At 40.2% G+C, this 16,585-nt stretch overlaps 1 protein-coding gene and 1 non-coding gene across 2 annotated transcripts in view; one reads left to right on the top strand and one right to left on the bottom strand.

Annotated features, from left to right (window-relative positions):
- LOC126161360 (esterase FE4-like) overlaps positions 1–16,585 on the top strand; it is a 117,187-nt gene that overhangs the window by 28,724 nt on the left and 71,878 nt on the right. The window contains exons 5-7 of the mRNA XM_049917132.1: positions 5,580–5,765; positions 5,940–6,142; positions 6,412–6,577. Of these exons, the coding sequence (XP_049773089.1) occupies positions 5,580–5,765; positions 5,940–6,142; positions 6,412–6,577 (555 nt within the window). The remainder of the gene's footprint in view (positions 1–5,579; positions 5,766–5,939; positions 6,143–6,411; positions 6,578–16,585) is intronic.
- Trnaa-cgc (transfer RNA alanine (anticodon CGC)) lies at positions 15,959–16,031 on the bottom strand. Its single transcript has one exon. It is a non-coding gene; the product is annotated as a tRNA-Ala (tRNA).

Raw genomic sequence — 16,585 nt, 5'->3', positions numbered from 1 at the left:
GAAAAATCGGTTTCTAATTGTCCTGAGGCTAGAAACCACATAAAAAGACATCTGTCAAAATGAAATCGGATTATTAACTTCTGTATGGCTGGTGCAAGACATGTTCAATATGCTGTCCACTTTTTTCTGCAACAAGTTGAAATTGAGAAACAGCATGTTCCACAAATTATTGACGTGTTTCCGGGGTCATGTTCAGAATGTGTTGTGCAATGCATGTCTTCAATGTAGCTAAGTTTGCAGTTGGAACACTGAACACAACATCTTTCAGATAGCCCCACAGCCCGAAGTCACACACATTAAGATCAGATGATCAGGATGGCCAGGCTGTAGGGAAATGTGGACTGATAATTCTAGCATTTCTGAAATGATGCCTCAGCAGCTGCTCAACTGGATTTGCAATGTGCAGACATGCACCTTCTTGCAGAAAATGACCACATCTATGCTGTCAGAGAGGTGGAATGTCATGATTGTGCAAAAGATGCTCACAGTGCTTACCAGTAATGGTATAGGTAACAGAACTGGAAGCACCTGTCTTTTCGAAAAAAATATGTCCCTATGATAAATGATGCCATAAACCCGCACCACACAGTGACCTTCTCAGGATGAAGTGATACTGGTTGATGTATGAGTGGATTTTCCATGGCCCATATTTGACTATTCTGTATATTGATGTATCCTGTCAGATGGAAGTGGGCTTCGTCTGTCCACAAACTGTTCCACAGCCAATCATTGTCCACTTCCATGCAAGCAAGAAATTCTAAAGCAAAGATCTCTCTTGTTGGCAGGTCAACAGGAAGCAACTCGTGCACATGGGTAATTTTGAATGGATAGCAAAGAAGGAAGTTTTGTAGGATTTTATTCACCATGCTGATGGGTATGTCCAGTGTTCTGGCAATTCTCCGTGCACTATACGTTTGCACACCACCACTTGTCTTCCCCTGCACTGCTGTGGCCACTGCTTTCACTGACATCAAATCAATATATTTCCTCCCTCTACCAGGTTGCATATCAAAAGAACCTGTCTTTTTGAATTTCTGAATCATTTTCTCCAGACCAATGACAGTCATCAGACCAATGACTTTTTTTAAACCTTCCAGCATCAGGAAATTCTGTAGAGCAATGTGTGCACAGTCATCATACTTGTGATACAGCTTTACAAGCAGAACATGATCCTACATAGAGATAGTAATGGCGAATGTCACAGATGCAAAAGGAGGAAAAGCTGTGTACCCTGCATATTTATACCAACTTTAATGGGTCATGCTCATGACAGGTGTTTTCATTTATGTACTCTGACACATACAGCACCATCTATTGATCAATTTTCACACTTTTTTTTTCTTCTGCCATACATTTTCCCCCTATTCCTATAATATTCCATTGCAGTTTGATGTCATTCTGACCAGTGGTGTTATTTCTACAGCTTTTGAAAGTTTAACTTTAATTATAATCACCCTGTGTGTAAGTCCCTCAGTCATACTGTAATTACAGGATGAGAATTTAATCATAAAGCAGTCAGGTGGGATCATTATGGTTTTGTTAGTGTTGGGCTTGATGAGATATCCTGCAAAACATTACAAAATGCCTTTTATGAAAGCTACCTAAAACAGGTAGTTGAAACCCCACTCATGTGTTTAATCTAAAGACAATGAATAGATCTGACCTCTTTGAGGGAGTCCAAATTGAAACTAGTATTAATAACCAAGAGGCAGTTGTAGTTACTGTGATTACCAAGATACAAAGGGTAACTTAAGTAAGCGGAAAGATTTATATGTTCAATAAAACAGATAAAGAAGCAGTAGTGTCCTATCTCAATGAGAAATTTGAAACTTTTAGCTCAAGACAGGAGCTGGAGTATAAAAGAACAGCTGACCATGTACTGGATAGATATGTTCATGTGGGAAGAGATCCACCTTGGTGTATAGTGACTATAAAGAAACTTCCAGAGGAACAGAGACTACTGCACAGTTGGTGTAAAACAAAGAATAGGGGTATCGGCAGAAAAATTCTTCATGCAGTGTGTTTCTCTGTCAACCTGCAAAATTTGAAGCATGTTATTGCAAGATCTTTCACAAAACCTGAAGAAATCATGCTCATAAATAAAGGCTGTCAGTGGCACAGAGGTTAGTGTCCAGACACTTGTGGATGAGACAAGAATTGGAATTGAGTGTAGCAAAGCAAAGTCAGCAATGATGAACTCCATTTTCAAATGTTCCTTTACAAAGAAAACACAAGTTTATTGTCTGAATTTAATTTTCACACCACTGCAGAGATGACTGACATAGATATTCAACAATGAAAACTCCAAGAAGGAATATCAACAATGTATGAAAAGACAGATTGCTACATACCAAAAAGACGACACATCAAGTTGCAGATAGGCACAAATAAAAGACAGTCTTATAAATCTTTCAACCACTGTCTTCATCAGTAAAGAGAGACACATACACATAATTCACACACACACACACACACACACACACACACACACACACACACACACACACACACCTCTCACCCATATACATGACTGCCAACTCCAGCATCTCAAGCTGGAATGCAAAGTCATGTGGGAGGCAAGCAGCAATCTGACAAGGCCCATAATCTACACTCCCATGTAAAAGACACCAGCCACTTCCGTCACCAACTCCCCACCGTTCCCACCCCTTTAACTTGTGGATTTCTACTTGTCACTGTTGACGCCACTTCCCAATACACCAACATCCCTCATGCCCATGGACTTACTGCTATTGAACACTACCTTTCCCATTGTCCTTCAGACTCCAAACCCACTACTTCATTCCTCATACAACTTACTAACTTTATCCTAACCCATAACTACTTCTCATTTGACAGGATGATATATAAACAAATCCATGGGACAGCTGTAGGCAACCACATGGCACCCTCCTATGCCATCCTTTTTATGGAACATCTAGAGGAGACCTTCCTAACCTCGAAAACCACCAAACCCCTAGTCTGGTTCAGGTTCATTGATGATATCTTCATGATCTGGACCCAGAACCACACCATCTCTTCATTCCTTCACATCCTCAACACCTTCTCTCTCAACCACTTCACGTGATCCTCCTCAACACAATGTGCCACTTTCCTAGATGTTGACTTTCTCCTCTCTGATTGCTCCGTCCACAGCACTTTCCATATTAAACAAACCAACCACCAACAGTGCCTGCATTTTGACAGCTTTCATCCCTTTCACATCAATAAATCCCTCCCATGTAGCATGGCTACTCAGAGACAGCGTATCTGCAATGACAAAAATTCCCTTGTGCATTATGTGAGGGTTTCACCAAGACTTTCACAGACTGGCACATTCCCCCAGACCTAGTCAACAAACAGATTCCCATGCCATTTTCCCCCACAACCCCAATCATCCCACCACTCCTAAAAACCAGCCACAAATGAGTGTCCTCTTCCTCACTCAGTACCACCCCAGACAGGAACAACTGAACCACATCCTCCACCAGGGCTTTGATTACGTATCATCGTGGCCTGGAATGAGGAACATCCTGTCCGAGATACTGTCCACACACCCTCTGTACAGCAGTCTCCACACTCTCTGTCCTATCATCTCCTCCCCATTCTCATCTCCCACCCTGCTTGTCTGCAGCACTCTGCCAACACATCCACCTATCTTTCCCCACTCCTTTCCCCACATCCATGCCCACAACCTCATCATGCTCCACTTATTGCCAATCTTGTCCCTGCACGCTTCACCAGACAGCATTCATCTCTCTCCCAATCTGTGCATTACTATCCCTTTCCCTCCCCACCACATCTAGATTGCTGCTTGCATCCCATGTAACATGGTATTCTGGCCTTAGGTGCTGAAGTTGGTGGTCATGTGTGCATGAGGTTTGCTTGTTTGTGTATGGGTGTGAATGTTGTGTGTGTGCCTCTCCTTACTGCTGAAGGCTGTGCCCAAAAGCTTTATGTGAGCGTGTTTTAATCATGCATGTCTGCAACTTGATCTATCTTCTTTATCGGTAAGTAGCAATCAGTTTTTTCCTGTATCGTTGACACAGATATTACCTTTAGTAGCATTGAGAATCAAATGAAATCATCAGAACTGAACAATGCTCCAGGGCTTGTTGGAATCAATATCCCTCTTCTTTACTCATAGACTGTTCCAGATGAGTGTCTTAAACTTGAGCCTACTCTTCATTACTATAAAATTGTCATCAAGTCTATATCTGCTCCTGGGTATGCCATACAATCGATTATCTGATTTCTGAATCTCTGTCTGACAATGATGTAATCCAGCTGGAATATTTCCATATCTCCAGGCCTTTTCAAGTATACTTCATCCTCTTATCAGTTTTGGACAGTGTATTCACTGTTAGTACAAGCGCTGTTCAATAAAGAATGATGATAATTTTTATCACTGAATTTTTCCTGTATCTCACTCTCTGCCCTATGTTCCTATTCATAATGAATCCTACTGAAGTTATACAATTTTCTGATCAGAAATTCTCTTCTTCTCTCATTTCAACTTCACTGGCCCCACTACATTTAGACTGAACCTTGGCATTTTCCTTTTCGGATTTTCTAGTTTCTCTACCATGTTCAAATGTCTGGCTTCTCATGCTCTGAATTTTAGTATGCATCCTTTGGGTTGTTTATACAATATTTTTCTCATGGTTACCTTCCCCTTGGCAGCCCCACCCCCTCATTGTTTCTAATGCAGTAGCACTGTCTTCATCATTGCAGATTATTATTTTTTTAAGGACAACATCCCACCCCAAAGGCAACAGGTTGTTCTGAAACTCTGTCTGTGATTCTGCCTCTTTGACAAGGCCATTGACAGAATGAGGGTGATTCCTTATACCAGGAGTCTTCAGTCACTGATACTGATGATTTGTATTCAAAATTTAAGCACTGGCTGGGTTCAAACCCATGACCAAGGATGTTTAGGTTAGTAGTCAAAGACACTTCTGCTAGACAATGGTTTCATCACAATGACATACAAGCACAACCAACATTTTAAAATGAGCCCAAGAAGTAAGAAACAAGTAATTTCTTAAATGTAAATTCAGATTATAAATTAAATTCATGGATAGGAATTCATAAAAATTGCCTTATCTATCTAGTTACGGATTGCTGTAGGACTTAGATAACTTGATAGAAACAAACACAGAAAAATAATATAGCTCCAACTTTTTAACATATGGGACAAAACAAGTGAGGATATAACATCAGGTACAGGAAAGAATGAGTAGGAGGAGGAAAAAGCTACTCAGGCCATCTGATGGAGAACCAAACAACATACAATGAAGTTTTCCATGCTTTGTGGAAACAGTATACTGATCAGCAAATATTTTCCTGAGTGTGTAGACCTGCCACATTTGACACCATGACATAACAGACAATTGTTACTATGCCTTCTTGTTGCTTAAAAAAATCATATTTTTAAGTGTAAATACTAAACATTATTTTACATAAAATGTAGTATGCCAGGACTGTGGAGATATTATGTGATCTTTGAACTAGGTAGGGCTTATATGTGAAGTGTTCATATCTTGCTAAAATACTACCACCTGTTTCTTCATATGTTGCAGGTTTCTTGAGTACAGAAGATCTTGTAGTACCAGGCAACATGGGAATGAAGGATCAAGTGCAAGCTTTACGATGGGTACAACAGAACATTGCTGTGTTTGGAGGAGATCCTAATAGTGTCACCATTTTTGGACAAAGTGCTGGTGGTGCTTCTGTCCATTACCTTGTGCTCTCACCATTAGCAAAAGGTATCAAATAGTGGATAAATGTATTCACATGTCCTTAGCACCTGTAGCTCAATTATCCATCCACAATTATCGATTGTTGTAAAGCTTCCTGGTAATATTAATGGTGTGCAGAGATATATGTAAAATATGAGAAAAGTCTACTTACTTGTGAACACATCTAACATTTATTAACAGGTTTGTTTCACAAAGCAATAGCTGAAAGTGGGGCTGCACTCAATCCTTGGGCATTTGCTAGAAACACAAGAGACAGAGCATATCGACTAGCCCAAAGTTTTGGTTATTCTGGTGCAAACAACACTACAGACATAGTACAATTCTTGTTAACTGTGGATGCTTACCAACTTGTCTCAAATCCATATGCTGCTCTGCCTATGGAGGTAAGTTTCTACTTTCTTTCTCTAGCTTATGTGACATTGATTAGTATACTGGATTACTCAGTCATAATTCCTGCTCATTAAAATTAATCATATACAATAAATTGCACTCAGAGAGACCATGGTTAAGGAATTACCAAAACAATGTTTGTGGTCATGCAGAATTCTGCATATGGCAAGAGTCTATAAATTAATTTCCTTAATTAAGCATTTATCATCATTTTCAATTATGAAAATATGAAATTTAAGAATGAATTACTGTTTCCAAACAGGATATCATGGGTATCTTTCAAATGGTGTTTGTGCCCAGTGTTGAACCACAGCATGATGGAGCGTTCCTAACAGCAGAACCAACAGAGCTTCTGTCTCAGGGTTTATATAATGATGTTCCTTACATGACTGGTGGAACGTCTGCAGAATGCTTGTTTTATGTTGCACGTAAGCAATAAGCACTAAAAATTATTTATCAACTATAAATCATATTTCTCTCCCTCATACAAAACTCTTTTACCTGTTTTTTATAGTGTACACACCACTTTCTGAGAATCCTACAAATTAAATGAAATCTGTTACATGCTATACCTACAATTCAGTCTCTGTGGCCATTTATTAGCACATTATTTTATTCTATGAGGTCTACCTTGATAGCTGCAAGCTTAGTACAGCAGATTGCTAAGAGAATATGTCTGGGATCAATTCCCAGTCAGGTCAGATTTTTTCTCTGTTTGGGGACTGGATGTCGTGTTGTCATCATTGTTACATCACTACTGATATGCAAGTCACCTAAGTGGCATCATGCAAGAAAGTCTCACATCCAGCAGCAGAGCCGCCACATGACAAAGGGAGAGATTTTATTTTACTAATTGGTTTATTTATCCTCACAAATTTAGGGCCATGAGGCCTCTCCTACATCTATCCAGGCATTCTACGTATTTCACATTACGTTCACATAATGACCATATGGTATAAAAAGAGTTACATTTAATACGGTATACAACCTTAGAAGTATGTATGACATAAGCCATCCCAGAGGGCTTACATCTCTTTGTGGGTACATGGGCAATGAGCATGAGGCCCTTCTTTCTTTTCTGTGGTGCAGTCTTACTCTCTAACTATAGCTTTTCTCAGACGTGACCTGTAGGACAGGTTCCCTGTTGGCAAACTAGTGTCTTTGTAAGACATCAAGTTTTTTTTCACTTTGTTTATTTATTTTACACCACTTTTTTAGTCAACTCATGTATGGTGTCCACATCAGAGTGTGACCTCTGTATTACAGAAGTGGATTCCATGTTGGGAATATTGCCCAATACACAGCACAATAGTCAGTCTGTGTGTAGAGAATCAGGTACCTGTATGGTGGTAGCTTTCTGAGAGAACGCATTATTGACACCTGAATAATTACCTTTCCACATATGCTGAGAAGCAGTGGAAAGCCCTCACAAGGATCTCAACCTTCTAAAGTAGTTAAAGAAACGAAGACGAAATCTTGGGAGAAGGCTACCCTAGTGACTCCACACCATCGGGCACAGAACTTACGTTGGTTGATGTTGTTCCATCCCCACCAGTGACAAACAGTGACCCCTGGTGTGTGGCCTGCCTCCTTGTCCCCTTCATGCCAAATGTGGACAACATTAAGGACATAATTCAAAGCAACTGCAATAGATATTACTGTCACATTCAAGAATTGCAACAATTGATGTCTTTCCCATTCTGCCACATGTTTTTCTCTCCAATAAACATATTTCACTTATGAGAATTCTCCAACTTTTTGAGGTTACTGTGACTGCTGTCAGAACTATACTGGCTCCAAGAGGGCATGTGGAGGGGTCTGTATGCTAATTTGCACAGATATCATCAGTGGGTGGAGTCTTCTCCACATCACAATGGAAACAATAACAGTGTGAGTTAAATCACCCCAGTGATCATCATTTGTGTTATTCCCAGGTGGGGCCCTTACAAACCTCGAGAAGGCTGCCTTAATCTGATAACTCTCCCACCATCCTCCCCTTTTCTCCTGCTAACAGATTTCAATGTACACCACCACTGTAGGAGAATACCACATCGCCTGGTTGGGGCCTCCTGGTTGACAAACTTCTTTCCAATTTGGACCTGTGCCTCCTCAATGATGGTGCCCAAGAAGAAGAAGAAGAATTGCTCCCAACTGCACATTTTTGATTATCAACATTACAGTCACTTTCCCGAATCTCATGGCTTTGCTACAGGATTGCTAGATAATGACCTTTGTGCCAGTGATCACTGGATGTTGTACATACCCACTGCCACGTTCATCCCCTGTCTGTTGCACTGAATCAGTAACAATAAGTGACAGTGTTGGACACATCTCCACTGTGGACACCACACCTCTAGAACTGCTAGTCCCCTTTCTACAAGCCTCCTTTACTTGCAGCCAGGGTAATAGCGGACCAAAGATATTGCAACAGACATTCAGGACATTACTGAGCTCTGGAATATCTCAAGTGACATGCTTCACTGACCACCCTCATCACTTTTAATTGGCTCTGTGCAAAAGTTTGGTACCTGATTACATGTAGTAGGAAGGAATGCTGAGAATGCTATGTTTCCTCCTTGGGAATGTATGTATCATCATAGAGAATATCCAAAGAAGAGTGGTGTGTTTTGTCACAGGGTTATTTGGTAAGCGTGATAGCGTTACGGAGATGTTTAGCAAACTCAAGTGGCAGACTCTGCAAGAGAGGTGCTCTGCATCGTGATGTAGCTTGCTGTCCAGGTTTTGAGAGGGTGCATTTCTGGATGAGGTATCAAATATATTGCTTCCCCCTACTTATACCTCCCGAGGAGATCACGAATGTAAAATTAGAGAGATTCGAGCGCGCATGGAGACATTCCGGCAGTCGCGAACCATACGCGACTGGAACAGGAAAGGGAGGTAATGACAGTGGCACGTAAAGTGCCCTCCACCATACACCGTTGGGTGGCTTGCGGAGTATAAATGTAGATGTAGATGTAGATGTAGATCATCCCAGGTGTGGTCCAAGCTCCATAATCTACTGGTTCATGAAAGATCAACAACTATTCTGGGGCTGCTCCTTAATGGTGTTATTTCTGTAGATATGATGGTTCTTACCGAACTCTTCATGACCCATGTTGCAACAGCTTCAGCATCCTCTGTTTATCTGGCTACCTATAAAATGTATAAAAGACAACTTAAAGCTCAACTTCCTGATCAACTTGGCCAACCCTATCCTTTCTCCTTCATACCCTGAAACATATGATGAACCTTTCACTGAATGGGAATTACCAAAAGATGTTGTATAATTAGAACTACAATTAAGGGAAAACAATTTTCTAAATGATATGTAGTTAACAAAATTTGTAGGATGCACAACTCTAGCTCACAGTCATTGATTTCCTGTTAAATACATTTTTTGAAAACTCACAGGCTTACAAAAGTTCTCAGTATTAAACTTTTAATCATTGGGATATATACCGAATCAGGAGCAATTATTTTCTGAATAAGGATGCTACTACTAAACTTTATAGAAAGCAGATGATGATATAGTATGCATTATATTCTTCATAGTCCTCATTAACATTTGAAATACACAATATATGACACACCCACAAATTTGATATTATCAGTGAGAGATGTTGGGGGAATCTGCATTAACAGAATGGTCAGCTGTAAGCATTGTTCTCTATTTTTATGTGTCTGTTGTCTCTACTCAGACATGTACGTCCTGAAGAAAGTATTGGCCAACCCATCTGTCCCTGTGTGAATTCAATAATTTTCTGGTTATACAAATGTTTTGTTTAAAGAAGGTACTTTATTGTTGAATACATTGTTGAAGAGATGCTCAATTTAGTTCCTACAAACGGGAAGTTACTTATGTTGAGTAATAGACGTAAATATACCATATCATCTGCCTCGGGAGAAATTACAATGAGAATTCCACAATGTCCATTGATAGGGCCATTATTGTTTTATACTTTGTGTTAAGGGTATGCCTTGTTATTTAAGTATGGAGGCATGTGCATGATACAAATTTTGTTGTTGACCTGAGTAAATAAATATGAACAGACAAAATAATATGAGATGTTTGTTGTTGTTGTTGTTGTTGTTGTTGTTGTTGTTGTCTTCAGTCCTGAGACAGGTTTGATGCAGCTCTCCATGCTACTCTATCCTGTGCAAGCTTCTTCATCTCCCAGTACTTACTGAAACCTACATCCTTCTGAATCTGCTTAGTTTATTCATCTCTTGGTCTCCCTCTACGATTTTTACCCTCCACACTGCCCTCCAATGCTAAATTTGTGATCCCTTGATGCCTCAGAACATGTCCTACCAGCTGGTCCCTTCTTCTTTCAATTTGTGCCACAAACTCCTCTTCTCCCCAATCCTATTCAATACCTCCTCATTAGTTATGTGATCTACCCATCTAATCTTCAGCATTCTTCTGTAGCACCACATTTCGAAAACTTCTATTCTCTTCTTGTCCAAACTATTTATCGTCCATGTTTCACTTCTATACATGGCTACACTCCATACAAATGATGTGAGATATTTTTGTCAATATTATTAATTGATTTAAGTCTTATTACACACACACACACACACACACACACACACACACACACACACACACACTTGAGTCACCACACAACCAAAGCCCAATGTCAATCAAAAGTTACTGACAGTGAATATTAATTACCAACAGATGAGCAATAACTCTGTTCATCTTTTGTATGACAATGGAGAGAGTGGACTCCAAGCATAAATTATGCAAAAATTTCCATTTCTGTTTATAAGCTCACTTGCTGATTTAATCTCAATCGTTTACTTAATAAATTATCCCAATAGCTGGAACTGCATGTCAGAATCTCTAAGTTATTTTCCACTGGCAATTCTAAGGCAATGTTCAGAAATAGCTGATTTTCTAGGATGTTATAAGCATGTGTGTCACTTATGCCCATTACATTGATCCTCCTCATACTGATGGTCAGGTCAGTATATAACACACCACAACTGCAAGAAATATGATGCACACTTGCCTCAGATAAACCAAGACTATCCTTTACATATCCTAATCTTAGCAGTTGGTCGAAAATATACTTCACATCATGTTTTCACAGAATATAACCAGTCATGTTGCACATGCTACCTGCATATGATAAAAATGCCATGAACTTTGGTGCCCCCTCATTATTTTCATTGCTCACCCAATTCATGGTTAGTTGATAGCACAATATGCTTCTGATCTCTCCCTCTCTCACTATAACCATTCTGGAGAAAGATAACCTTTTCCTTGTGGTAGTGTGAACAACTTTTTGCTCAACTGATACATTCCATATCACACTGTATATTGTTAATATGATCATTAACTGACTAGCATTTAACCTGTAAGTTGTTTTGTCAGAAATGGATTAAACAAAAGATACAGATTGGTGCTCAGAAGATTTTGCCTATTATTAATATTAAAATTACTGGTGTCTGGAATCCTTAGTGACATTTTAGTATAATCCATAAGTAGTCTTTTATCATCTGAACTTTACCTCTCTTTGTTTGTGTAACTAATCTTTCTATAGAGGGTTATTTTGCAAAATGATGATAAACTGCAGGAAATGGCTCCTGAGAAGGTAAGGAACAACAATGTCACATAGACATATGGATATATGGCTGGAAATGCATCCCAAGGCAGGTACAGCCACTTGAAGTTGGGGATAAAATATCTTTGGAAGTGTAGGTTTCAGTGCTTGAAAGCCCCCATGAGAACATTCCATACAAGTTGGAATGTTGTCCGCACTAGTGCTTTAACTCCACACTACCACATTAGAGAGACCATTAATATTGGCTGTGGCGATGGCACACTTACACATCAGCGCTAGGGACATCAACTTCACTCCTGTTGCTGACTCAGTCTGGTATGGGCATGTGTCATATAGTGTGGCACATAGAGACAATGGCCTATTACATCAACCAGGAACAAATCAATGTGATCTTTACATAGGGACAGGTAAATGGCAATAGGCAGGCAGCAGCATGACTGGTCAGGAAAAGTATTCCTGCCAACAGCAACCACACCATAAACTGTTTTGAATAGTGTTTCATCATTTCATGTGGTGGGACCAGCTTCTTTACAAGAATGGGAAACTGTGAAATGTGGGTGCACCCAGTATTTACATAGGCTTGGGGGAATAGATGTTGAACACTGTACAAAGTGATCCCGGTATTAGCACCAAGCAGGTGGCCCACCAGCCAGATGACCATGTGAAACATTCTCCATGACAACTGCCATGAGGGTGTTGTTGCTGGTTTGGTGTAAAAGCCACCATGATGCTGGGGTCTCCGTCATGCATCTTCTTCACAGGTGAGGCTACCTTTACAAGTGGCAGTATTGTCAGCCTCCACAACACCCACCTGTGGGCCACAGACAATCCCAAGTGGGATGGTGAAACCAAGCCTCCAGCACCAGTTCAGCCTGAATGTGTGGGCAAGGATTATGGAAACTGTCTCATGGGCCAGTCATGCCAGGCAAGGCATATCTGCACTTCCTGTGAGTGACCCTTTCTCCCATGGTAGATGGAGGCACGTGTGTAGGACATGCAGGCACTATACCAATGTTTTAGAAGTTTTCAAAATGGAACAGAAGAAAACAACTTACCTCAGTGAAACTTTTTTATTTTTCAAAATTGTTTCCCTATAAGCTAATGCAATTGGTCCAGTGATGTTCTTATGCCTTGGTCCCATCTCAAAAGTTAGATTTCTCCAGGCCTGCAAAGTACTGTCAACTTCAGTTGTTGGTTCTTTGTTTGAAGAGACTCTCCAGCCACTGAGGAAAATTTAGAGCTTTAGTAAGAAGTGGAAGTCTGATGGAGCCAAATTAGGTGAATAAGCTGGTTGTGGCAACAGTTCATATCCTAGTCCATATATTATTCCCATGGCATTGACACTTGTGTGTGGGCACATGTTGTCTTATGACTTTCTTCCTTGCCACATATGGCCTTTTTTCACATGTCTTTTTCTGTAGTTGATCCAGGAAGTTAGCATAGTATTTTCCTGTAATTGTCTGGCCAATGAGAACATAATCTATCAGCAGAACCCCTTTTGCATCCAAAAAAATGACACCATGATTTTTCAGGCCAATTGTATTGCCTTTTATTTTCTATGGTGATAGTGAATGAATGTGCTTCCATTGTTTTGACTACTGTTTTGTATATCATCCACTATACAGTCCCAACTGGAGCCCATATGATTTTCATCTGTTTCTAAAACTGACACATTTGAGGGCTTTGCTTTGATAGTGATGAAGTGGTGCAAACAGAGGCGAAGTTGTGGCCCCGTCCACAAAGTCAAACATTCTGCAGTTACAGTGTGAACAAACTGGGATCTCACTGGAAGAAATCTGTTCATTTCCAAGGTGATCATGATATGTAGATATGAAGATAAAGATGTAGAATATTAATAAAGTTTGTTAAGAGTTTTCACATAAAAAAATTGTAGGGATTACTTTTCGGCACCTCATAGTAGATAATTTTCTTATATCCAGTTGTACTTATAAAGTGTGGTATACCCATTCAGATAACATCCCTACAGTTTCAGAAATTTTTGCAGTTTCAGTCAGTGATTTTCCATGACAATTTTATGCACTTTTTCAATAATTTGTGGAGTAGTGACACATCTTGGCTAACTACTATGTGGATCATCATCTAAGCTGTTCTGGTCAAATTTAAACTTTTTGTCCACTTGCCAGCAGTTGAATATAGAGGAGCAGAGTCCTCTAGTGTGTTCTGAAAATTGACATGAATTTCCTTTGCTTTCACACTGCATGTTTGTTTACGAAGTACTTAATCACTGCTTGCATCTCATCTCAGTTTTTTCCATCTTCACAAATCACTGCACTGGAACAGGAATAGAGATGTCCATGTGACATATCCCTACCCAGAACACTGATACCCCATGTGTTTACTCATGAAGGATGACCTGTTATTAAGTACGAACCTCATTGTTCTAGCACTGACATCTAGTGGTGATTCCATGAACTTTTCATATTCCCTCATACACCAGTTGCTGCTGCGTCATGTTGACACAAACTTAGAGACCCATAATAGCTGCTTCAGAGACACTGTCTAATGGTGGTCTCATCACAGTATGTCACATACTGCATTGTATTGTACAGGCATGATGTATTAACAAATACCATCTACTAAAGACATCCACATTTCTGGCCGTGTGTCCTATGACCTTTTTTTGCTCCTTATCCTCTCAGGGACTGTTTCATGCAGTTTCTCCCCATTTAGCAAAATCACTGTGTATAAGCTAGCATTTTGTTACCTTTTGTGAGTATACGGCTGGCTATTGAAACTGTGTTTTGAAATTGTGTTGAATTCTCCTGTTGGCAAAGTAACTAGGCTTACTTCATGACCTTTTGTCACTTGGCACTGCCCTTTTTCGATTTCTCAAAACAGAGGCAGAGTTTTTGCTGCCTATGTTTTGAGAAATTGAAAAAGTGCAGTGCCAAGTGACCATAGGTCATGAAGTAAGCCTATTTACTTTGCCTACAACACAGGAGAATGCACCACAGTTTCAAAACTATGACAATTGTGTAGCAGAATAGCTACCAAAATAAATGGACAATAGCATCATGTAAGTTAAAAATAAAAATTAAACCCACTGAAGATAGCACAAAAGTGCTGGAACATGTATTGGTGAAACAAAACAAGAAAAAAGGTGTCTTGCATAAGGGAGAATTTCTCATCCCATTGTTCATGCTGCTACCATATCACATATCTTGCGTCAGGAAAAGGCGTTCCTTGAAGAAAGACAAGTATCAACATGGGCAGTGTGACCGTGTCTGTAGTACTAAGGACTGTCAGCGTTGTGACCAGTGTTATGGCTTACCTTGAAGCAGTAGCAGAGAGAGGTGTGCCATTAGTAGTGTAACATCAAGCACAGCAGTGGCACCACTTATTTTTTCACACAAGTCATGGTTCTGCTTAGAAGTATCATGATGGACATCAGTGTGTGGAAAATATGGGGAGAATGGACATGGCCAGATTGATTTGTCATTGTCATACAGGCCCAGTGCCTGGTGTCATGGTATATGTTGCTGTTAGGTACACAGTGATCACATTTGCTTTACATTACTAGTAATCTTGACAGCAGCAGTGTTAAGAAAGGTAGCTGTGCCCTGTCTGCAAGGCCTCCATTATGCTGTCTCTGAACATGATACATGAGATGACATGCTTCTCATGCTGTCCTAACATGCCTCAGTACAGAGGGTGTTTGACTGTTGCCAGGGCCAGTCCGTTCTCCAGATTTCTCACCCAGCAAAAACATTTGTTTGTGGGATACTGAGAGATTGGCACACCTACTAAATGACTACCTCAAGTAGCATGGAATGATGTGCATGTGTCTGTCATCAAAGCACTGTATACTAATTTCACACCATGTACACCATTCCTTTAACAAATTTAATATTGTATTCTTTCATGTGCACTGTATATACAATAAGTAAATTTTCGTTAATTTACATCCTTCCCAGTGACTCAGTTTTAATGGTCAGCAGTGTACAAAAGTACACAAAACTACCTTCATCTTCATTGTCCTCACAACAGGCAAGCCCATTTCATCCTGTAGTTTCAATGACTTGTCATTTCTTTTTAGGAGGAGGAGGAGGAGGAGATTAGTGTTTAACGTCCCGTCGACAACGAGGTCATTAGAGACGGAGCGCAAGCTCAGGTGAGGGAAGGATGGGGAAGGAAATCGGCCATGCCCTTTCAAAGGAACCATCCCGGCATTTGCCTGATGCGATTTAGGGAAATCACGGAAAACCTAAATCAGGATGGCCGGAGACGGGATTGAACCGTCGTCCTCCCGAATGCGAGTCCAGTGCGCTAACCACTGCGCCACCTCGCCTTTCCAATCCCGGCTCTGTTTTGTCCTTAAGAAAGGTACTAATACTTGAAAAATCTAGGACAGTTTTGTATACTTTTACCTTTTTTATGTATCTACTAGCAGTACTAAAAATTTTGCCTCTGAAACGTAGGTGCTGGCCAGATATTCTGTCTCATAATTTTGTAGAATTTATAAACAGAACTGTCTGGACTGTTTCTTCTTGTTTCTATATAAATAAAAAAACTCAGAGTCAACACAACTTATGGCAAATGAAGTAATGCACAAACCTGCAACCATTTATTGCATTTAGGGAATTTAGTTACATGTTCTACACTTGGCTTGCACATCATGCCTTTCCAGATGACATCTCTCCATATGTCCCTCCTGCACCCATCCTCCTACCCCATGCATCACTGTACTGTAGAAGACTAAGGTGCAAGACCTGTTACATACATCCAACCACTACTGCCTATTCCATTCATAGCACCAACACTTACTACAATATCAGGAACAGAGTCAAGTAACAAAGGAGTCGATCACAGTGCACTACTTTTGATGCGTAGAGAAATCTGTGC

This window comes from Schistocerca cancellata, chromosome 1 (genome assembly GCF_023864275.1).
Source record: "Schistocerca cancellata isolate TAMUIC-IGC-003103 chromosome 1, iqSchCanc2.1, whole genome shotgun sequence".
In the NCBI taxonomy this organism is placed as follows: domain Eukaryota; kingdom Metazoa; phylum Arthropoda; class Insecta; order Orthoptera; family Acrididae; genus Schistocerca; species Schistocerca cancellata.
The sequence above is the reverse complement of the archived record's forward strand: the minus strand, read 5'-3'. Positions and strand labels throughout refer to the sequence as shown.